The 24,625-nt window shown below is 41.2% G+C and overlaps 1 protein-coding gene across 2 annotated transcripts in view; it reads right to left on the reverse strand.

Annotated features, from left to right (window-relative positions):
- The window catches only part of ADCY5 (adenylate cyclase 5), a 330,673-nt gene that overhangs the window by 157,609 nt on the left and 148,439 nt on the right, over positions 1-24,625 (reverse strand). For both annotated transcript variants that reach the window (XR_012905123.2, XM_025178780.3), the window contains exon 2: positions 5,265-5,414. Coding sequence is in view for 1 of the 2 variants with exons in the window: in XM_025178780.3 (XP_025034565.3) it covers positions 5,265-5,414 (150 nt within the window). In the remaining variant the exon portion in view is untranslated. The remainder of the gene's footprint in view (positions 1-5,264; positions 5,415-24,625) is intronic.

Raw genomic sequence — 24,625 nt, forward strand, 5'->3', positions numbered from 1 at the left:
TTGCAAGTTCGAATGCCTACATTAGCCACCCTAGTTCGAACTATCTTGCTGTGAGACCACAACACCAGCATTCTAGGAACTACACTGGCTGTTGGTGGGTTTCTGGGTGGAGCTTAAACTGTTATTTTGACTTACAAACTTCTACATGTACTGCTTCTTCCCTCAAGCATCATAACTACTGTCTGGGGAGAGGTTCAAGGGAAAGTCCTCTCTGTTTAAAAGGGAGGGATTTGCTAGCAGGGCGTTCTTTAGGCACATTTAACAGTTGCCTTTTATTCACCAGACATCAAAATAAATAAAATATGCTTCGGTTTTCATATCTATTTCATGGATCCCATGTTGGCCAACAGTAGCTCAGAAGAACACTGTCATAGGAACATAAGAACGGCCATACTGGGTCAGACCAAAGGTCCATCTAGCCCAGTACCCTGTCTGCGGACAGTGGCCAATGCCAGATGCCCCAAAGGGAGTAAACACAATAGGTAATCATCACGTGATCCCTCTCCTGTCATCCATTTCCAGACTAACAGAGGCTATGGACACCATTCCTACCCATCCCGGCCAATAGCCATTGGTGTAAGTAACCTCCATGAATCTATCTAGCGCTTTTCTGAACCCTGCTAAAGTCCTGGTCTTCCCAACATCCTCTGTCAAGGAGTTCCACGGGTTGACTGTGTGTTGCGTAAAGAAAAACTTCCTTTTGTTTGTTTTAAACCTGCTACCTATCAATTTTATTTAGTGACCCCTCGTTCTTATGTTATGAGAACAAGTTAATAACTTTTCCTTATTTATGTTTCCCACACCATGATTTTATAGACCACTATCATATCCTCCCTTACCTTCCTCTTTTCTAAGCTGAAAAGTCCCAGTTTTTTAAATCTCTCTTCATATGAGACGCGTTCCAAACCTCTAATCATTTTTGTTGCCCTTTTCTGAACCTTTTCCAATGCTAATATATCTCTTTTGAGATGAAGTGTCCATATCTGAATGCAGTATTCAAGATGTGGGCGTACCATGGTTTTTATACAGAAGTAATAAGATATTCTGTGTCTTATTCTTTATCCCTTTTTTTAATGATTCCTAACATTCTGTTTGCTTTTTTGACTGCCGCTGCACACTGAATGGATGTTTTCAGAGAACTATCCACAATGACTCCAAGATCTCTCTCTTGAATAGTTGTAGCTAAATTAGTTCCCATCATATTGTATGGATAGTTAGGATTATTGTTTCCAATGTGCATTACTTTAAATTTATCAACATTGCATTTCATTTGCCATTTTGCTGCCCAATCATTTAGTTTGGTGAGATCTTTTTGAAGCTCTTCACAGTCTGCTTTGGTCTTAACTATCTTGAGCAATTTAGTATCATTTGCAAATTTTGCTCCCTCACTGTTTACCTCTTTCTCCAGATCATTTATAAAATGAAACTGAATAGGAGTGGACCCAGGAAAGACCTTTGGGAGTACCCCACTGGTTACCTCTCCATTCTGAAAACTGACCATTTATTCCTACCCTTTGTTTCCGGTCTTTTAACCAGTTATCAATCCATGAAAGGACCTTCCCACTTACCCCGTGACAACTAACTTTACTTAAGAGCCTTTGGTGAGGGACCTTGTCAAAGGCTTTCTGGAAATCTACGTAGGCCATATCTACAAATGCAGCTGGTGCTACCAATTAATATAGAGTCAGTTGTGTTGGTTGGCCTTACAACACACAGAAATGCACAGCGATTTCAGCTGATTCATTCCCCCTCCTATCTGAATGCACAATGAAAACTCTGAAGGTATTTCTCAAGGGAAGTCACAGAAGCCCCATTTCATGAGTTATTTAAAATTGGATTGGAAGATTTAGTGCAGGGCACGGCCTCACATTATCAAGGGAAAGGAAAAGATGACCTAAAATGTCTTTCCATCTCTAATTATTATGATGTAAGAGGCTCTTTGCAGCAAATCCAAAGAATGAATTAGTGAATAGATATACCCACAACCCTTGAGAATAAAACTATGTGCTGATAGCAATTAGGCCTTTTTCTAAAAAATAAAAGAACGCAGGACACAAAGAGAGGAAATTAAAAACTAAAATGTAAGTCAGCAAAAACCTGTATTCTTGGCTTCAAAGCCACATACAATGCAATGTATAAGAACAAAAGAACAGTCATACTGGGTCATGCCAAAGGTCCATCTAGCCCAGTTTCCTGTCTTCTGACAGTGGCCAATGCTAGGTACCCCAGAGGGAATGAACAGAATAGGTAATCATCCAGTAATATAGCTCCTCTGGCCCATTCCCAGCTTATTAAACACAGACCAGGGACACCATTCCTGTCCATCCTTGCTAACAGACATTGCTGGACCTATCCTCCATGGATTTATGTAACTCTTCTTTGATCCATGTTAAAGACCTGGCATTCATAACCTCTTTTGGTAAGTAGTTCCACAGGTTGACTGCACGTTGAGTGAAAAACTACTTCCTTTTTTTTGTTTTAAATTTGCTATCCATTAATTTCATTTGGAGACCCCCTAGTTCTTGTGTTATGGGATCAAGTACATAACTTTTTCTTATTTACTTTCTTCACATTAGTCATGATTTTATAGACCTCTATTATGTCTCCTTTAGTCATCGCTTTTCCAAACTGAAAAGTCCAAGTCTTCTTAATCTCTCCTTATATGGAAGCCATTCCATATCCCTACTCATTTTTGTTGCCCTTTTATAAACTTTTTTCAATGTCAAGATAAATTTTTTGAGACGAGGCAACCACATCTGTATGCAGTATTTAAAATGCAGGTGTACAGGAAGCCCCTGGGTTACGTACAAGATAGGGACTATAGGTTTGTTCTGAAGTTGAATTTGTATGTAAGTCGGAACTGGTACATATTTTGGGGGGGGAGGACGGGGAGCTGGAGTTAGAATCAGGGTCTTTTCCACCTCATACAACTTCCTTATTCTAAGAAAAACACATACTGTTTTGCTATGAAGGTTTTTTTGGTTGATATTTTAATTAAAAATTGATCATAAGTTTCATGCTATATCCAAATCTTCCTTTTGGAGTACCTGAAAGATCCCAGTTATTCATTTAATAGTCAGAATCTTTGTTTTTTATAACTAAAAAAAGTTTATTCAATGCATATTACTGTTCCAAATAGAATTTGCTACAGATGGTTCAGTGAAATGGGTATTAAGTGTAATCAATAGTCATTCGAGAGCACAGTGAAATATTGATACAATCAAAGCTGTTGTTGTATTCTGCTGAGCAGAAAATGGAAATCCCTTCCTGTGAAGTGTGTGTGTGAATTTATCCACAGGATTAATTTTAAAGAAAAAATCAGTGTTGGGAACAGGAGTTTAGCCACAGGTGGGTCCTCATTGTCCACTCACCCACTTTGCAACCAGACCCATCCCCTCGGGGCTTACCCTGCTCCGCTCCAGCCAGGGTGTGGGGTGGGGTTTATCCCCTCTTCTCTTCTGTCCTGCTCCTCCCCATTCTTGCCCACCCACAACACTGGGTAATTTTTCAGCTTCACCTCTGCCAGGTTGGAAGGGACTTGTTAATTTCACGTGACGCTAACAAGATACTGGGGACTGTAACACAATGGGTCTCACTGCCTGCTGCTCCTGCTGTTCCCTAGGAAATTAATTTTTCCGCTCTGGAGTGCCCCCTTTTGGCTGGTGTCTTGTTCCCCCCAGCAGACCCGCATCCTCCGCGACGAGAAAAGCCGCTCCGCGTCTCCCTGGTCTGCTGGGGGGGGGGGGGGAAGAGCGCTAGCTCCGCGTCTCCCTGGTCTGCTGGGGGGAAGCGCCCCTCCCACACCGCCGGAGGCAGCGACAGTGGGGGAGGCACCCCGCACTAGCTGCGCCCCCCCCCGTTTGTAACTAGGGATCCGACGTAAGTCGGATTGATGTAACCCGGGGACTGCCTGTACTATGGAATTAGATAGAGGCAATAAGATATTTTCTGTCTTATTCTCTATTCCTTTTTAAAGGATTCCTAACATTCTATTTGCTTTTTTGACTGCTGCCACCCACTGAGTGGATGTTTTCAGAGAAATATCCACAATGACTCCAAGATCGCTCTCAAGTGGTAACAGCACCCATCATTTTATATGTATAGTTGGGATTATGTTTTCCAATGTGCATTTTTTGCATTTATCAACATTGAAATTCATTTGCCATTTTGTCATCCAGTCACCTAGTTTTGTGAGATCCTTTTGAAGCTCTTCATGTCTGCTTTGGACTTAACTATGTTGAGCAATTTTGTATCATCTGTAAATTGTGTCACATCACTGTTTACCCCTTTCTCCAGAGTATTTATGAATATGTTGAATAGAACTGGTCCCAGTATAGACCCCTGCAGGACACTACTAGTTACCTCTCTCCATTCTGAAAATGGATCACTTATTCCTACCCTTTGTTTCCTATCTTTTAACCTGCTATCAATCCACACGGGGACCTTCCCTCTTATCCCATAACAGCTTACTTTGCCTACATGTCCTTGGTGAGAAACCTTATCAAAGGCTTTCTGGAAATCTAATACTCTATATCCACTGGATCCCTCTTATCCACCTGCTTGTTCACCCCCTCAAAGAATTCTAGTAGATTACTAAGGCATGATTTCTCTTTACAGAAATCATGTTGACTTTTCCCCAACAAATTATGCTCATCTATGTGTCTCACATTCTAGTCTTTACTATAGTTTCAACCAATTTGCCTGGTACTGAAGTTAGATTTAACAGCCTGTAATTACCAGGATCACTTCTAGAGCCCTTATTTAAAATTTAAATAAATAAATAAATAAATAAAAGGTGTCACATTAGCTGTCCTCCAGTCATTTAGTATAGATGATGCTGTACTAGAGACAGACAGAACAGCCCTGCTACTACTAAGTACCATTTGATGTGCTGACAAGCCATCACATTGTTCTCTTGCAATGAGGTGAAGTACATGCCCTGTGTGGAGGGCCATCACAAGGCCCGTATGCCACTTGTACTCAAGACAGGATTCAGAGGGGACTCAAACCATGCAAACCCTTTGCTTAGGATTCATTGCATCCAGGTTCCGTAGGCAGCAGGATTTTGTTGGCACCCCTCCATATGGGTAACTGAGAGAAAAGATTCCCCTGAACACTCCTCTCCACCTTCCCAAATCCTGCTCTGCCATCCACAATGGATTATCACACAGGGTCATTCAGTACCTGGCCCTAACTTAACAATTGTCAGACTCATTCCAAATCAGCAGTTCCATTTTCCAATTTCTTGTCTTTCTCCTTCCTACCTGTTGCTGGTTCTCCCTTTGAGAATGTAGCCTGGCTTGAATGCACTCCCTGGTCTCTTGGAAAGCTTGTCTTTGCGACACCTCGGCTGGGTAATGGGTACACACTCCTACAATGTTTGTGCAGGAGAAGATGAGAATATTGGAGATTAGCTGCAACAAAAAAGAGAAACATGATTACAAATCTGGAAACTGACCATCAATAATAGACAGAATAGTTAAAAGTTCGGCATGCTATATCAATCATTCCACAATCCAACCATGATTGATCACAGTAGTCTTAATTTCAGTGCATCTTACTATGACATTCTTTAAAGTATAAAATTGCATACACACCATCTGTGACATTATTGGATTGTGAGATAAACATGCACAGCATTGTTGCACCCACTATTATATGTCTGTACCAGATCTTGTACAAAGTGGGCCTAATAAGATGTCTATTAAAAGTTGATGATTCACTGATTCTGTTTACATTGCTCATAGGCATGTATCATTTTTGTATTTGATGTTATGAATATATGTACTTGTATTTCAATGTCTTCTTCAGGGAGATATCAGCAGGAGGCTTGTCCAAACTATTCAGAAAGGGTTGATAGTCATGTGAATAGCAGTACTTCACTGACAATGCACCTCAGGTGGTGCCAATCCACATACGATGAACTTTGCTGTGAATGGTCAGACCAGCAAGTAAGCAACAGCTGTCATCTAAAAAGGACTGAGTCATGCACGGGCAGGTGACTTGCTCATGTGACAAACTCCATCTTGGGACATACTTTCACACAGCAAGAATAGCGGGAGTCCCTCCACATGGGAAAGATTATAAAAAGGGCCCTGGAGGTTGCTCCATTTGTCTTCAATCCGGTCTTCATTCTAGCTAATCACCAAGGAAGCATCTCTGCTATAAACTGGAGTCTGGAAGGACTGGTAACCCATCCTAACAGAAGCTGTATTCCAGAGACTTATAAAACAGCAGATTTTTCCATCCCTGCTACAAGCCTACATGAAGAACTTGGCAACTGTATGTAATTTGATTCCTTTAATGATTTTAACTCTCATCCTTGCCTTCTTTCTTTTTATTAATAAACAATTAGATTTTAATGTCTAAAGGATTGGTACGCAGTGTTCTTTTGAGTAAGTTCTGAGGTATAAATTGTCCTGGGAATGTGGCTAGTTCTGAAGAACCTGTTCAGATTTGGTGAGATTGATTTTTATAACCTCTCAACAGTGTAAGCAGTGGTACTGGTGGTGGCGCAAGAAAGCTTGAGAGTATCTAGGCCAGCGGCATTGCTTGTATGACTTCTTGCTAGCCAGTGCTCTTTGTGACTGTTTTGGTGTGTCTCGCAGTGGAGGATCCCCAGTCTTGGGCTGTAAGTAGTCCTACCCCTAAGCAATCTGCCCGGATTTGACCCTCTCACCAGTGCCCCCAGAAATCCCCTGTTTTACACTCTCAGAAGTGTATTTCTTTGTATTCATGTGAAAGGAGAATAGTATTATTTCCCCTTTATCATCAGGGTTTTGTTGGATAAGTACTTTATCCTATTGGTAGACCAGTCATTACTTGAGAACATGGCCCACTCACACTCACAAAACTAGTATATTGCATATTTGGTGCATGGGCTGCTTGCAGTCAGAATGAGGGCACCTATTAATGCTAGTTTTCAGTGCATGAGTGCATTTTTGGCAGTGGTTACAGTGCTTTCCTTGAATTCAGGATTTGATTCACAGCAAAGAACATAAATCTAAAGATCTTCATTCCTCCCTCCCCCAAGCAACGGCTAAAGCAATTCTTTAATTAATGAGGACAAGAATAATATTACATCAACACAGTATTAAATGCAAATCAGCCAAACTTAATTCTTCCTGGCCTTTGGAGGGCCAGTAAAAGTATTTGTGTGTCTTTAATATCATATAATATTGGAGAAATCTAGTACGTATGGAAATGAAGCAGACATCATTTGAGCAAAAGAAAAGGTTACAACATTTTGTGGAAAAATGTAGTTTTAGAGTCACGATTCCAGGAGGACATTCAGTAGAAATACTCGCTTACAGACATCAAAGAAAACTATGGCTTTTCTAGAATTATCCCCCCCCGCCCCCCAAAAAAAATCACTGATGTTCATAGTCACAGAAAAGAAAATTCAATAAAGAAATGGAAGGACTTCCATCGGAATTACAGAAAGCTCTGCACGTTGCTTTATAGATAGGTTGATTGTGATGGACGGCCTGCAAATCCAGTATTACAAACAAACTCAATGAGTTAACACTAAATAGCATTATTCATATAACTAGCTTAAACTGACTCCAGAGTTCTCTGTATTGAAACTACTTAGTCAGTACGCATAAAATACAGTCCTGAACACACATACACACCATAGTTCATATAAAAATTGTGACAAAGCGTCTAATGTCACACGGCGGGTCTTGTGCAACTGATAGCAGTAGGTTGAGTAGTATCTCTCTCTGCCTGGGGAAAACGGCAGCTCCCTATCTAATTGCTCGTCTCAGTGGCCCACTATAGGGGCAAACTGTTGTCTGATTTAGCCACTCCCATCATTGGCATACTAGGAGAAAAAGACAGGAAAAAAATCTCTTCCTCTGCAGTGGCCCTCCAGACATGGAAGCAACAGACTAAATTTCTTTTTTAGCCTTTTGCCCATTGGTCAGGGTTTTCCTTCCTCAGGATTCTGGAGCCCAAAAGGGCTTTTCTCTCAACAGGGCTCTCCCTGCTCCTCACCTCTGTACCACCAGGGTTCCTTCCTTGTACCTGACAGCATCTCTATGTTCCTGTTCTCCTGCAGCATTTCTTCTTCCCCAGGTGCCGACTTTATGCTGCAGAGCCTGCATCAGTGTAACCATTAGGATTTTTAGCAGTTACAGTCACATTTTTAAACAGTTTTTTACATCCCATCACCTGGAGTCTCAACTAGTTCTAGCAGGTTCTAGAATGGCTCCAGGTGTCTTAACTAACCTACCTGCCTTAACTGAGTTCTAGGAGGTCCTTAATTGACCCCAGGTGTCTCAATCAATCTGGAGTTACTGCTGATTTGGCTGCCATGGCAGCAGGCATTTGTTCAGACTTGGGATAATTTATCTGCCATTTATTACTTTCTGGTAGCCCCAGAGGCTTCTCCCCCTCACAATATATAACACATGACGGTTGCACTTTATAATATTTCATTGTAATTGCCATGGTGTGAATGTTAATTAAGTCTCCTGAAGCCAATGGACTTGCTCTAAATTTAAATATGTGTAAGAGAAAATAGACTCAGAGTTGTCAATACAGAGACACCCATGAAAGTTTAGACGCACCCTTCAAGCTCCTCAAAGCTCTCATTCAGAAGTGAGATGGCCTTAGTTTGCGGTAGTTTAATCCTTCAAAGGTATTAATCAATTCCTTTTAACAATCCTGAGTATTCCCATGTAGACAAGCCTTCACTAGGCAAAAGATCTCACTCCTACAATGAGCTCTAATGCAGGCAGACCCCTGTGCCAGCACAAAGCCCTGTTGAAGTCAGAGGGGGTCTACAGATGCAGCTACAATTCCGGCATTGGTGTCTTAAATTGCTCAGCTGTCTCATTCATGGCACAACATCCAAGATGTCCACGGAGACAGATAATATCCAATGGGCTCAACAAACATGATCAAAGCAACATATAGATGGTACCTAAAATAGGAACATGATTTTCAGAGGGTTCCATTTACTTCATTTCAGACAAATCCACAGGACTGCCGAGACTGATTTATGAAAGCGACTCAGAAAATCACACTATACAAGACTGAGATAACAAATTATACTGCAATGAACATTCATCAGCAATGGATGTAAGCTGGTATTTACCCTCCTAAACGAAAGCTGATTTAGAGTGTAATATTACATGGCTTGAACAAAAAGAGAAATCTACAGTATAATGTTGAGAGTATCAAGTATCTGCAAAGATTTAAGGCTCAGCTTTTGCTATTCAAAGCAGTGTGCTGCATTTTGCTTTGGTAATATTTCTCTTAGGCCTCACAGTCCACCTGATATTCCCCACATTATTTTATGAGCAGCGTGTGAGGAAGGGTACTGTACTTGGCATATGATTAAAATCACTTTGTTCACAGGTGTTTTAAAAATAAATTAAGGCAAAACTAAAGATTTTCTGTCTCATTAATTTTTCCATAGCCCTCTGTCTACTTAATACAAATGAATTTATATCCTGTTTGCCAAATGGTACTACTGTACTTACTTATCAGTTTCCTTGCAGTTTTGCTATGGTAACCAGTTTCAGTCCCAAGAGGAAGGAGATGATGTAGATATTAAAACTGGTTCCCTCAGTTTCATAGCCCGAAAACAGAAAACATATTATTGGCAGCTATTTCAGGCAATTTATGCTTGTAAAAATGTTCTTAAGGGGGAATGAGAAAATGTAGATTTCTATTTTGGGGTTGGAGTCTCTCTCTCCTGCCCATCCAAACATTAGACCATGAGATCTATCCATAATCCTCTGATTTTGGTCAAGGCTGTTTCATAAGGACTCTATTTCATGTATGTATTATTTGTATCTAAGATACCTATTTGGCCCCCATTAGCACAGTGCTTGAATACATGATAATTAACACATTTGCTCTCATATTACTCCTGTGAGGTAGGAAAGTGCTACCATTCCCATTTTACTCAGAGATCAAGGGCCAGATTGTAAAAGATGCAAACAGGGACTTAGAGGTATTTTAACAGTGTTTAGGCACCTAATTCCTATAGAAATTACTTCAATTTTTCACTTTGGAAAAATAAAATTACACTAGACAGATTCTAGTCACTTTCACTTTGATTCTCATATATTAGCCCAGGGCTGGACAAAATACAGACCTCCAAGCCACCGGATCCACCCGCAGACCAGCAGGGAGCCTCAGGTAGCTCCCTACCTGCTCCACCCCACACGCCACTCAGAAAAGCAGCTGTAGAGACCTGTTTGTCTTTGAACAGCTGCAAGCCCAGGGCCTTGAGCACAATCCCATTGGCTGAAAACCGGCTGATAGGAGCTGCCTGTTTGAAGAACATGCAGTGCATGAAGTACTCTTTCCCCCTCCCTTGAGGCTCGCAGCCATTCAAAGATGCACGTGACCTAGAAACCTGCTGGTTGGGAGTCACCCAATTAAGTCTCCCAGCCAGAACATGCCTCTGGCACTCTATCTCCTACCTCCCCCAAACCCTTTTCCCTTCCACTCCTGCTCCCCTACCCAACATAACCCAAACCCTCTGCCACCCCTCCTGCACCCGTACCCCCTCTCAGACCCTGCAGCCCAACCCTCTGCCCCTGGGTTACAACCCAAATCCTTGCACACACCTCTGCACCCCAGTGCACTGCACCAGGTCACAACTACCTCCCTCACCCGAACTTCCTCCCAGACTCCACACCTCCTCCTGCACCCCAATTCCTTACCACAAGCTCCCTTCTATACCCAATATCCATCCCAGGCGTTGCATCACCTCCATTAACATCATGGAAGAATGCAGCCCTTGACCACTTTCCAAATTCTTGGAATGCCCCCCCCCCAAATATTATTGCCTACCCCTGCATTAGCCAAATGCTGAAGTGTTTGCATTGAAAATAATGCAGAACATTTTGTGTTAAACATTGTTTTCTTGAGGATTTCAGAAATAATTTTACAGCAATGTTCCTGTTTTACTTGTTTTATCTGTTACGAACGCTCATTAACACAAAATAAACATTGTGAGAAAAATTTAAAACAATGCTATCCCATTAAAAATCAGAGAAATGTAGAGCTGGAAAAGACAATGAAAAGTCATCTAGTGCAGCCCCTTGCTCTGAGGAAGAACCAAGTATCCATAAACCATCATCGATAGGTGTTTGTTCAAACTGTTGTTAAAAGCCTCCAATGATGGGGATTCTCCAATGATGCGATTCTAGAAGCCCATTCCAGTGCTTAACTATTGGTATATCTAACCTAAATCTCTCTTGCTACAGATTAAGTCAATTACTTCTTGTCCTACCTTCATTGGACATGGGAAATAATTGACTGTCAGCCTCAGGTCCCCCCTCCATTTTTTTCCTCTCAAGACTTTAGTCATGCCCTGTTTTAGCCTTTCCTCATGGGCCAGGTTTTCTACATTGGTTATCATTTCTGTTGCTCCCATCTGGACTCTCTCCCATTTGTGCACAATCTATCTTGTGGAGCTTTAAGCTGGACATGTTACTTTTGTATACACGGTATTTTGAACTTTGCTGAATTTCATTTCATTGATTTCAAATCAATTCTATAATTGATCAAGGTCATTTTAACTTCTAACCATGGCCCAAGTGTTTGCAACCCCTCCCAGCTTAATTTTATCTGTAGATTTTATAGGTATAAGCATATAAGCTTATTACCCTAGCCATTAATGAAAATACTGATTAGCATCACACTCAGGGCAGACCTCATTACATGTGTTGTCCCAGTTTGAAAGTGAGCTACTGATAAAATATGATAAAACTGATCGCTTGGGTGTGACATGTAAGGATCAGGAGACAATCTGTTGTTTCAGTGAGTCAGGGAAAGCCTAGTAAAACCACCACAAACAAAATAAAATATTAGCATGAATCAATATGTTGTTTTTCCCTACTTCATTTCTATTTGATTATTCAAACACCAGATGCTATTCAATATACAATAAAGAAATGGAAATCTATTTAAAAGAGACATGGTCAAGATGTTAATTCCTTATCTGTCTCACTAACAACAATGAAGGTTATTAAAGTGACAAGATTCATTAAAAAAGGCAATTTATTTGTGACCCACTGTAAAGGGCTCACGTGACACCAGCAGCCCCCATAGGGTGGGTCACAAGTTTACAGAAAACAAAATAGCCCCCTCGGTGTTAAAGTCCATAACAAACAACATACGCAAATTTGACACTGTTTCCATGGGCTTGAACAAAGGCATTAACTGGATGGCGCATTATAAAGCCAGTCTTCCCTGTACTCAACACTTCATTTTTACATCAAAAGCTAGAGTAGGCTCACTTCCAGTCCACTTAATTAGCCTCAGTCCTACAATTGACAGGTACCTTTTTTCTGTTATAAAACGTTTGGTTTCTGTTCTTCTTCTTCAGCTCATCATCTGATGAAGTGGATTTTGCCCACAAAAGCTCATAATACTATAGTTAAGGTGCCACAAGAGTACTCATTGTGCAGGGCTACCCCTCTGAGACTTATGAACAGTCTTTCACAGAGATGCAAGGCATATACTGTCAAGGTCAGGCCCTGACCGGAACTGGTTATTTGGGTTAGGGAAGGAAGAACCTTCCCTGTCCTGGCTTTGCACAGACCTGTTCCTTAGTAGAAGCAGCTTTTTTTCCCCTCTGACCTGTTAGACCTTGATTAGTCTCTATCCGCTCCAGTAAGGTACTAGTGGTCCAGTTCTTACTGGCTGTGTCTGCAGCCAATTGCGGGAAACCAGTTCTAGAGAATACCTAGAAATCTGAACTCGCTGTGCTCTCCCCACCCTGCTTCCAGCAAAGCATCTTTTCAGGGCAGTGTGTGCCAAGGCAGGAGGGCCACGGAAAGGGGGCAGCAAATGCCTGGTACATACCCATCGTTGGCTTTTTTCTGGTCACCCTGCTTCAGAAGTACAACTAGACCGCTCAGTTACTTTCTTACCTTTTTAAAAATATGTTTTCATTGAAATCCAAACAAAACTCATCAACCTATTTGTTATTCAGATGGCATTAGGTTTTGTAAAATCCTATCTGTGTAAAACCTCTACATTTCAGGCTTACGTTGAATGACAGTTACTCACCATGGGTACACTCTGAAACAAGGCAAAAGCAAGCGCATCACAAAGGGAAATTTAAAAAGCTACGCAAAGCACAACCAACTGCCAAAAGAGAATTATATATCCTTTCATTCTGGAGGTCGGTGCCGCACAAGCTATGCTTCCAAGCTCTCATAATGCTCTTATTCATTGGGAATCTATTGTCAAAGTAATATAATTGGAGCCCTGCATATCCATGCATGGTGGAATGGATACCTCCTCAGGGCTCGCCCACCTCCTCCCCGCCACCTGGCCGCCAAGCGAGGGGTGCAAGCGCATGCCCCAACACTGCTGGTAGGGAAAGGATGCAAAAACAAGCTCCGTCCTAAATCTCCCTACAGGAGGGGACAAATGCAAGCCCTACCTGGTCCCCCACCCCCTCCTCTGCCTGGCGAGCACTGACGAGTGGAGCCCCAACCCTGGGTCCCTGCTGCCCCTTACTCCCAGTCCCTGCTCTCATGCTGCCTGCCTCTTGCCTGCAAAACCCAGCCCCCTCCTCCTTCCTCTATGCTCCTTCTCCTCTCACCTCCATATGGTCTGCTATGCAGATGCTAGTAAAATCTGCATCATGGATTGCGGATCAGATGAGTTGAGCCTGGCGGATGCAGATTGGATGTGAATTTTTATATTTGCACAGGGCTCTAAATGTCATTATAACAACACGGCTAAAAGGAAGCAGTGCAAGTGAGTGCATCCATATGGTGCCTCTATGGGGAAACAACAAGATCTACTTTACTAAATGTGCCAATATTATGGGTAGCCAGGACCAGGTTTATGGGCAGGAGACCTAGGCAACTTCCTGGGATGCTAGGCTTAAGGTGCTGGTTTTGTTGTTAATGACAAATGGGAAAACAGAACATCTGAAGTAAAATGTTTCAGCTATTCCATATGTGGATTCATTTTTCACTAACCTCCTAGAATGTTCTGCACCTTTGGAGACTCTCATTAAACCTTCCAGACTTTCTGAGAACTAAATTTTCATTGCACTTCCTATAATATGGTCAACCATGCCCTCATGGATATGTAAGGGGCGGAGCATCGCCAGTCAGTGAGTGAGCTACAAAAAATGAATTGTAATATTGTGAACATTGTCTTATTGTGTAATTTTGGAAGCGTACTTGTGTTGTAAGACTGACACTGCTTACTATTTTATCACTTGCAAACGCTATTGGCCAGTCTTTGGATCTCTCTGATGCTGTGCTTGCAATTTGCAAGGGCAAAGGTGAGAAAAACAAGATATTAAAAAGAACAACAAATGGAGAGCGAGATCATAGAATCATGCCAAAATGTTCCCCCTCATTTTTTAAAAAAAATCTGTGTAAAACCTGTTAATGTCTCTCTAGAAGGCAATCAACGTAAAATGTGACCAGCAACGGACGTGCTGTTTTTCAAGGCTATTTCTATCATACTGTATCTAAGTACTAGGGCACATTCTAAATGCTTGGCTGTGACAAAACAAAAGCACAAATATTATGTGAAACATTTTTCTTTGAAAGTCTTCATTAGAAATTAAATTTAAGATTTGCTCTAGCTTTTAAAACATTCTATTTAGCAGCAATTAGCTCTGAGCTGCCGCTTTACATACTATCTAATAAAGAGCTGGAGCCGTTACATAGCCAGAGGTGCCACCAAGATTAAAAGAAAAATAAACCATTAGCAACTAGCTGCAAAATCAAGTTCTGTATTTTTTTGGCACATTCAATGCAATATTTAGTCCCAAAGTTCCATTTGTCTAGTACAGCCATATCCTAGCACAGTGCCAATATGGTCAAAACCTGTAGATCAGGTTAAGGCGGCAATAATGTAGTTATAATCATAAGATCCTCTCATAGATATTTAGAGAGTGTTTGGGCAATAAATGACAATAAAAATAAATATTACTGCAAAATAGAATGCACAGAAGAAAATATTGAGAGTTTTATTTTTTGTTTTAAAAAGGTAACATCTAGTTTATTTTTAAATGAGCCAGTTGCATCATTGAGTACTGAATGCCTAAAATAGCAAAAAAAAAATTCTGATCCAATTTTTTTAGTATGTGTCCAGAATAGCAGTCAGCTGGGTCTCTTTCTGCTCTGCTGACTTGGTGGGACAACACAGCTTTCACAGAACCTAACCAGGGCACAGAAACAGGCCACGGGCATTCTCCTGCAAGACTTGCGCATATGTCTCACTTAATACACATGCATAGTTGCGCTGAACTGATGTGCATAAAGTTAATCAACCTTTCCAGGTGCAAGGTAAAGGTAGCAGGTTTTAACTGATGGTGCCATTATGCCAGTTCCCAAAAAACAGCATGGCATGGAAATAAAAGTTTAATTTGAAAAATATTGTTGTGTTGTTTGGTCTGTGGTGCACTCTCTCTCTTTGGGGAAGCTGTTGCAAACAGCAAGTTGTTTGTGACTGCTTTAATCTTTCACTAGACTCTATTCTTCAGCAATATTGGGGGTGGTTTTTGGGCTGAGAGTTCCAAAAGAGGGGCTTACCAGCATGTTGTTTGTGACAACCTCTCAGTATAAATGCAACAGGTTAACATTAAGAAAATAGCAACACTCACTCTCATGGACTTCTCCTCTGAGGTGAAACTGACCTGCAGAGCCCTGATACATGTTTACTGTTCAGCAAAAGGATGACAATGTATTCCATCCCCACAGTATCTAAATTCAAATTTGCTAAAATAATTGTGCAAAACCACATCACAGAAATTCATCCTGCTTTAGATATGATAATGCAAACAATTCTGCAGTTAAAAATAGTTGCTGCTGAAGTAAGAGATAGACACACTCTGAAATAATTACAATTTGCTTCAAAGCAATAATTTACTCTAGAGAGCTGGATGTTTACAAACAATTGCTTCAGATGAAGTCACCAAAATCTTTGTGCAAACAGCTTTCTAACATTTAGTATTCCGCACGAATCTCAAGTTCTGTAGATTTTCATTGGTTTACTGCTTATTGTAATTATGCACCCTGTGTATGCTCTCTTTCTATCATAGAGGCAGATGTTCTTCTCCCCCTGATATTTTCACTGACTCATACACAGTAGAGAAACATGAAACATCTCAGTCATGATCTGCTTCTCAAATAAATGGTGGGCATATTGTTTAAAAGAATAAGAGATTACATACTCAAATGCAGCATTAGTAAACTTTTAGCTTACAAAGATGTTTTCCTATATTCAATTGGTGACAAGTTTTCCTTTCTCGGTGATTTATTAAGTTTTCTTCTGGGATTTTCTCTAGCCACCAAGTGATTAAGGGGCAATGAGCGAGAGAATATACTTGCCTACCAATGTGTTTGCCAAATAAATTAGAAAAGGTATTTCTATAGCTACATTTTCCTGCCCTTTTATGCTCTCAGCTAAGGTAATTCTGCACAGCAAAAGAGTCTATTAGGGAAGGAGATGCTGTCTTTGGCAAGAGTTAAAAATAACTAAGGAGCAACGATCACTGGGTCCCATCATCTGCTCTACTACCGACCCTCTACAAAAGCCAAGTTTATTGCAGCTTAATGCATGACATCTTTCAGCTGCCAGATAAGTCAGTGCAGGATCCAACGCAGATCAGTAACACGGGGGAGGGGGAGGCGCACATGGCGACCATACAGGAGAAGAGTAACTGTGAGGGAAGAGAGCCTGGAATAGAAGCTACTGGAGTGATTCTGGTGTGGTTGTGGCATGTGGGAGTGAGAGCCAGGAGCAATTTAGTGATGGGCTTGCTGTGAGGGGGCTCATTCAACGTGGAGTGGGAGAGCTTCTACCCCGTCCTGCCAGTTCAACCCCAGTCCCACCATTGAACCTGTCTCATAGAACATAAGAATGGCCATACTGGGTCAGACCAAAGGTGCATCTAGTCCAGTGTCCTGTCTGTCGAAGGTGGCCAATACCAGATGCCCCAAAGGAACGGATCACAACAGGTAATCCTCATGTGATCACTCCCGTCATCCACATCCGAAGAAACAGAGGCTAGGGACATCATTCCTACCCATCCTGGCAATAGCCATTGATGGACCTAACCTCCATGAATCTATCTAGCTCTTTTTTGAACCCTGTTAAAGTTCTAGCCTTCACTGCATTCACTAGCAAGGAGTTCCACAGGTTGACTGTGCGCTGAGTGAAGAAAAGCTTCCTTTTGTTTGTTTTAAACCTGCTGCCTATTAATTTCATTTGTTCTTATATTGTGGGAATAAGTAAAAAACTTTTCCTTATTTACTTTTTCCACACCAGTCATGATTTTATAGACCTCTATCAGATTCCCCCCTTCGTCTCATCTATTCTAAGCTGAAAAGTCCAAGTCTTTTTAATCTCTCTTCATGTGGGACCCGTTCCAAACCCCTAATCATTTTTGTTGCTCTTTTCTGAACCTTTTCCAATGCCAATATATATTTTTTGTTTTTTTCTGTATCTGAAACACATCTGCAATAGGGTAAAACGCCACAGTGGCTGCCCAAGTGTATGCCCTCCCAATTACAGCATATCCAAGTGAAGCTCTGTGTTTCAGACACAATTCACCCTGCTGGACAGTTACCCATGCTCAATCCCAAGAGGAGATGCAGGGAGTCTAATCAGCTGAATGGTAATCTAATCAAAGCTTGGCTAAGGCGCATTTAACTCCCCTAATGTTCTCCCAGCTCTACTGTCAGAGGCTTGCCAACCAAATCAAACTATTTTGGGGGGTTTCAAAAATAATTTGAAGTCGGGAACCTTCCCTTCCCCACCACTTCTGAGTTAGGCTGGGCTGGGGATGGCACAGACGAGTGTGTACTTGGATTTTCTTCCAGGCCCCATTTTAATTCTGCCACTAAAAAGGAGAATGAGGGCAGTTTCCGTGACACTGATGTAGTTCCTTTTATCTTCGAATACTGCGGACTTGCTCCCAAGGCTCACAAGTTGGCTTGTGAGGGTTGGGGGGGCGGGGGGGGGGGGGTTAATTGATTTTTTGAATGGAACTCTTTGAATGGAGTAGACTGCATTATGTAGAGCAGCGGCTCTCAGTCTTTCCAGACTACTGGACCCCTTTCAGGAGTCGGATTTGTCCTGCATACCCAAATTTTACCTCACATAGAAGCCATATGCTTACAAAATCAGACACAAGAATACAAAAAAGTGTCACAGCACACTGGAAAAACTGCCGACTTTCTCATTTTTACCATATAATTATCAATTAGGATGTAAATACTGTACTTACATGTCAGTGTACTGCATATAAAGTTAAGTAATATAAACAACATGAATGAAATTACAAATTGTAGTTTGTACTGACTTCACTGTGGCCTTTTAGGTAGCCTGTTGTACAACTAGGTAAATATCTAGATGAGTTGATGGATCCTCTTGAAGACCTCTGTGTATCTTCAAAGGTACGCATACCCCTGCATGAGAACCAAGGCTGTGGTGGATATTTTCAAATGATGTCTTGGGGACGAGACCTCCCAGGCTGTACTATAATAATTGGCCCCTCCTTACCGTCACATCAATCTATACAAGTTGAAATGTGAACTGTATTGGAAATATACTCTATACTTTTCAGGACCAGAGAGCCTAACCATTTCCAGCAAATTGCTTAATAGAAGTTTGTTTGCAAAGTTATGTGACTTCTCTTACTGGTTATGAGAAAGCACTTTTGTTTAAAAAGCGAAAATAACTATTCCTTTCTTCCAACAAACGTCCTGACCCATACAGTTTATCACATGCTACAGGGAATATCTGTGGGTTAGCCCTAGGCTAAAATATTGGCAATGAGTCCCTGATTATTTCTTTCTCATTTAAATCCAGGCTTTGCTGCCAGGTAACTATTAAAAATGTATCTAGTTATAGGAAAGTACATTATTATTTATTTTGGAAGGAAGAACATTCCTCAAAAGCTCACATGGCATAAGTAAATGTCCCACATGAGGTTTTTGTGTTCCAAAACTCATCGTCCCCTCCCCTCTCTCCCAATATTAAAAATGGGATGTTGGTAAAACTGGTAAATAGTTTGACAGAAAGGAAGATTCCAAATTTTTATGCGGAGACCACTATACCTTTGTCTTTTATTGCCTTCTAAGTTAAGGCAAGGATACCAGAGCATACAGAAAGATTTACAGAAATGATAAAAAGGATGCCTAACAATTACAATCATACAAAGACCTACATAAAAGAACATTATTTAGGTTGTAAAAGTCAAGCACTTAAATGTGAGAAAAAGCCAGATTTATGGTTGTTCAGAGAACCTTAATTCTGTTCCCTTTTGTGTCCACTCTGTGCATTGAACAATAGGCGTTCCTGTGGGGAGGAAATATGTGATTAAAGACTACATCATAGAGCACATACGCAAGGGAGGCAAATTAAGGTTGCACAGACAACTGTAAAATCTAGCATTGCCTAACTGTTCAGTTTTTGTCTCTGGTAAATAAATAATATTCTTTTCCTGCAGTTTTTGTATGCAATTTCCCATTCTTCTTTAATTTTTAAAGAAAAAAAGAAAAAAACCAAACTCTGTTATGCGCAACTAGCAGCATGTCCCATTATGCATGAGTGACAGGTTCCTTCTAGGGGGTGCCACCTGGAACTGGGGTATCACGTAGTCCTCTGATTCTCCAGCCTGAGCGCCCACTCACACTATACCGCATGACAAGCTGCATACCCGCTCCTGGTCCATCATTTCCAACAGCATGCACACAGGAAGGGATATACCCAGCTACAGATACATGTAGGCTCTCTGACCAGCCACTGCATGAACCAGTAATTGAGATGCTACAAACAAGATAATTCCCAGTTCCATAGGCATGCACCCGTTTCTGATAGTATAAACCCAAAATTATACCATTTGCGCTGCACAGGGAACCGTATCATGTAAGTTCATAGAGTCCTCCCTCAACGTAGAGAAGAAATGCAACAGCTTTTGCCCCTGGAGCTCAATTTCCAAGCAATTCATTCAAACTCACTGATTTAAATAAAGCAAAAACAAGTTTATTAATTACAAAATTCAGATTTTTAAGATATTATAAGGGATAACAAACATATCAAAGCAGATTACCAACCAACCTCTGCAAACTAAGCTTAAAATACTAAATAGACTGGATATGAATTCACAGTCCCTCACCCAGATGGATGATGATAAAAGCAGGATTGCAAATTCCTAAGGAGCAAGCTATATTTGCCGTGCAGCTTGGGATCCCCAGATTTTTCACACACTTCCTTTAGCCTAGATCCAGCACTTCCCCCAGTTCATTCTTTGTTCATCAGGTATCTCCAGGAGTCCTGTTGCGCAGGGAGTGAAGAACAAAGGATATCACTCCCTGCCTTGTATCGCTTTAGTGTATGGTGGGAACCCTTTGTTCTAAAATCAGTTTCTAGACCAGTTTGTGGAAAAACACACATCCCAAAATGGAGTCCAGAGTCATGTGGCCTGGTCACATCCCCTTGCATATCTTGCGGTGTCATGGCAGCCATTACTTATAGATTGTTTGGAAGGCCTACCAGGTAGGGGTAATGCATCTCCAAAGATCTACTGCTTTTTCCTAATGGTCCATCACATTGAATAGGCCCTTCACAGCTGGCTATATAGACTGGAAGCATTTTGCCTAATGGGAGTCGCCCAGTTGTAACTATATTTGAAATATCGATATGGAGTCAATATTAATAACTTCTACATGCATACAAATAAGATAAATCCTATTCAGAAAATCATAACCATTTCCATGATATCTTACATGACCCATCTTATACAAAATGCAGCATAATTATGCCACACTCATATCATAATAATATCACTATAAAGAATATGAATGACCCCGTTATCTTCCACGGTGACTGTTACTGCCTGAAGTACAGGACTAGGATGAATCCCAAAAGGGGGATAGGCTTGCAGGAGATAAGTGCTGCACTGAAAGGGGGTTGATCAAGGAGTTTAGGATTTGAGAGCGCTCCAGACGGATGTGTCATCCCTGTCTACATCTCTCGCCCACCTTCCTCAACCACTGCGGTGACTCCCACACTTCCTAGGTCCTCCATGACCTGTTCTGGCTTCAGTGGCAGCCTATGTCAAGCTATTAGTGAGTTTGGCGGGATGCCCAAATTCTGTTCTGGAAGGGAAATGAGGATTAGTTAATTATACCTCAAATCCTGTCTGCTCACAATTTGTATTTATAAACAGCTATACTTAAAGAGATACAGTCTTTCGAGTATAGACATTGTTACACCTAATATGAAGGTATTAAGAACAGTTTATAACAATGTCCATGCTAGGAAGACGTACCTCTATCTATACTGGCTTCTAAACAGATATTTACAGCAATACAAAAAATATCTGTAGATTAGTCCTCAACCAAACCTGAATGAAAATACAATGGACAAGTTGAAAGGAAGTCCTTAGTCTAGGAGTGGGCAAATACTGGCCTGCAGGGCAGATCCTGCCTGCCAGATTAGTCCCTGGTGTGCCCAATAATGTATTTACCTGTACAGTTGCAGGTATGGGGGATTATAGTGCCCACTGGCCGCAAATCGTCATTCCTAGTCAATGGGAACTGAGATTGCCCATACTTGCAGAAGTGCAGGTAAATATAACGTCAGCAGCCCACAACGGGCTAACCTTGGTGAAGCGCTGTTTCTTTATTTCCTACTCCTGCCCTAGTTTTAGGGCTTTCTCCCTGATTAATTTTAAAGGCCTGCTGCAAGCTACAGAGACGTTATAGCTTTTCAGTAAAGGTCTTAAGAATCTTTTATAAGGGAAAGTCTTAAGCAACCTAAATATAGGAATTACCACTAGTTTCCAGAGGAAGATGAAAAAGCAATTATAATGAATTAATAAATGCTGGGGGGAGGTTGTGAATATTTCATGCTTTCATGATAATTGCTTTCTCATTGCCCTCTATTCCTTTAATGTTACTTAGGTTTCTTGTTTTTCTCCGTATTTGATTTCACTATGCCGCTTCTATCCTTTAGTTTTTACTATTGTTGCAATTAGCAATTTTTCTCTCTCCTGCCCTCTCTGGTCCTTCACACAAGTACCTGTCTATTACATTTTTCCTAAATGTAATGCAAATCTTTAAATTTTCATGACCAAGTCAAATTTACTATTTTTGAAGTTAGCCAAAATAAGTTCATCAATATTCATTCTAATGGATCAAGGTACATGCCACAATTAGAAGTCTCCGCCTGTTAGTCCCCCAATGTTTTTCTACTGTAGATCCAAACTTAGGCTGCTCACAACCAACCTACCACCTTGCAGGTCACACCCAGTGCATGTACGCACAGCCGCAGCCCTGATCCAGAAGCTCTGACCCCATCAGCTGGCCAGTGACATACCAGCCACAACACAATGATTTCCACCAACCATGGTCACCATTTTCAGAGCAACCCCACAGCACTCCACGTCCTGAATCTTCCCCAAATATGTGTTCTGCAACGGCTAGCTCTCTCTGGACAGTTCAGATATGAAGGTTAATTGCTGCTGGAAAGAGCCTATATTCAATCATTTACTACTTTAATTTGAGTTACCAGATAGTTCAATTTAAACACAGCTGTGGATTGATTTAGATTAAAAAATAACAAACATTTATTAACAAAACTAATAAGTATTTTAAAGTAATTCAGATATGAGAGATAAAGATAGATATGGTTATAAACAAATAAAAATGAAAACACGCATCTAAATGTCTAAAACTTAATCAACTGTTGTATGCAGTGTTTTAGCTGTGTCAGACCTAGGATATTAGATAAACAAGGCGGGTTAGGTAACATGTTTTATTGGGCCAACTTGCATTGGTGAAAGGGAAACTTTCAAGTTGCACAAAGCTCTTCTTTAGCTCTAAAAAGGTACTGACAATGCCCTCACAATGACCGTATAGCTGGCAGCCTCAAATATTTATAAGATAAAAGACAACTTACAGATATCCACCCCAAACATCATCATCAAACACATCCATTTAATTCTCACTCAACAATGTTATAATCAGCAACAAATATTTTGTCCAAACCATGGGACCACCCATGGGTATTAGGACGGCTCCCCAGTTTGCCAACTTCTTCATGGCCCATCTGAAAGAAGATTTTCTGGACAAATGCACCATAAAAACCAATGACATACCTCAGATACACTGATGATTTCTTATCCTCTGGACATACTACTTAAACCCCCTCATGAAGTTGTAGTGCAAATCCAATAACCACCATCTATTCATTAAACTTTTTCTGGAATACTCCCACATCACAATTCGCTTCAACAATGGAACCCACAAGTCACTATATCGACTTTCATAGATCCAGTAACCACCCAAAACACACCAAAAAATCTGTTTTCTACAGCCAGGCACTCAGACACCATAGTACATGCTCTGAGGAAGAAGCCTAGGATATATATCTCAATACTCTCCAAATTTCCTTCATCAAAACAAGAACACTCTGCTAGAGGTGATCACATTGTGGAAGGGACCACCAAAATACTCAGAGCGCGCCAGTTTAATACAGTTGGTACAATAAAAAATATTAACGTTACCTACTTCATGTCTCTAAAATTTAATCAAGGAAGTTTTAGTTCAAGGCTCTACTTAAGATGGCCTTTCTTATCCCCAGTCTTCCAGCAAGAGGGTGACTGAACCTTTCCTTGGTCAGGATCTCTCCCAGAAGTCTAAAAGTGTTGACATGTTTGTCTTCTTAGGTGAAAGAGACAAAGAAAAGTACAAAAACCCTTGGTTTCCACAGGCTCTGCGATGGAGAATGCTTTGGAAGGGACCTCACAAGGAAGAAATGCAAAGAGAACCACTTCAACTGGAAGGCATGGGATGCATAGTCCTAGGGAGGGGCGTTCTGTGACCCCCACCCCCAAAAGAAGAAGGTGGGTGGTGGTGGTCAGGGACTCCATCCTAAGAGGGACTGAGCCATCCATCTGCCGTCCGGACCTGGAATCTCGAGAGGTGTGCTGCTTACCGGGAGCTCGAATTCAGGATGTGGCTGAGAGGCTTACCAAAATGATCAAACCTTCAGCTCGCTACCCCTTCCTGCTTGTCCACATGGGAACTAACGATATGGCCCTTCAGCGGGTTACTGCGGATTACATAGTGTTGGATCCTGACCAAAGGAAGAAAAGAGAGTAGTAAAATACACACCTTGAACTTCAGAAAAGCAGACTGACTCCCTCAGAGACCTGATGGGCAGAATCCACTGGGATGCTAACATGAAGGGGAAAGGAGCCCAGGAGAGATGGCAGTATTTTAAAGAAGCCTTATTGAAGGCACAGAAAGAAACCATTCCAATGCATAGCAAGAGAAGCAAATATGAGAGGAGACCAGATTGGCTTACCAGGGAAATCCTTGGTGAACTTAAGCACAAAAAGGGAGCTTACAAAAAGTGGAAACTTGGACAAATGATCAGGGATGTATATAAATGTATAGCTCGAGAACGCAGGGGAGTTATCAGGAAGGGGAAAGTTCAATTGGAATTGCAACTTGCAAGGGATGTGAAGGATAACAAGAAAGGTTTCTACAGGCATGTTAGCAAGAAGATGATGATCAAAGAAGGTGTGGGGCCCCTACTGGATGAGGGTGGTAACTTAGTGATAGATGATGTGGGGAAAGCTGAAGTAGTTAATGCTTTCCTT

The sequence above is a fragment of the Pelodiscus sinensis genome, chromosome 7 (assembly GCF_052426305.1).
Source record: "Pelodiscus sinensis isolate ZL-2025 chromosome 7, ASM5242630v1, whole genome shotgun sequence".
In the NCBI taxonomy this organism is placed as follows: domain Eukaryota; kingdom Metazoa; phylum Chordata; order Testudines; family Trionychidae; genus Pelodiscus; species Pelodiscus sinensis.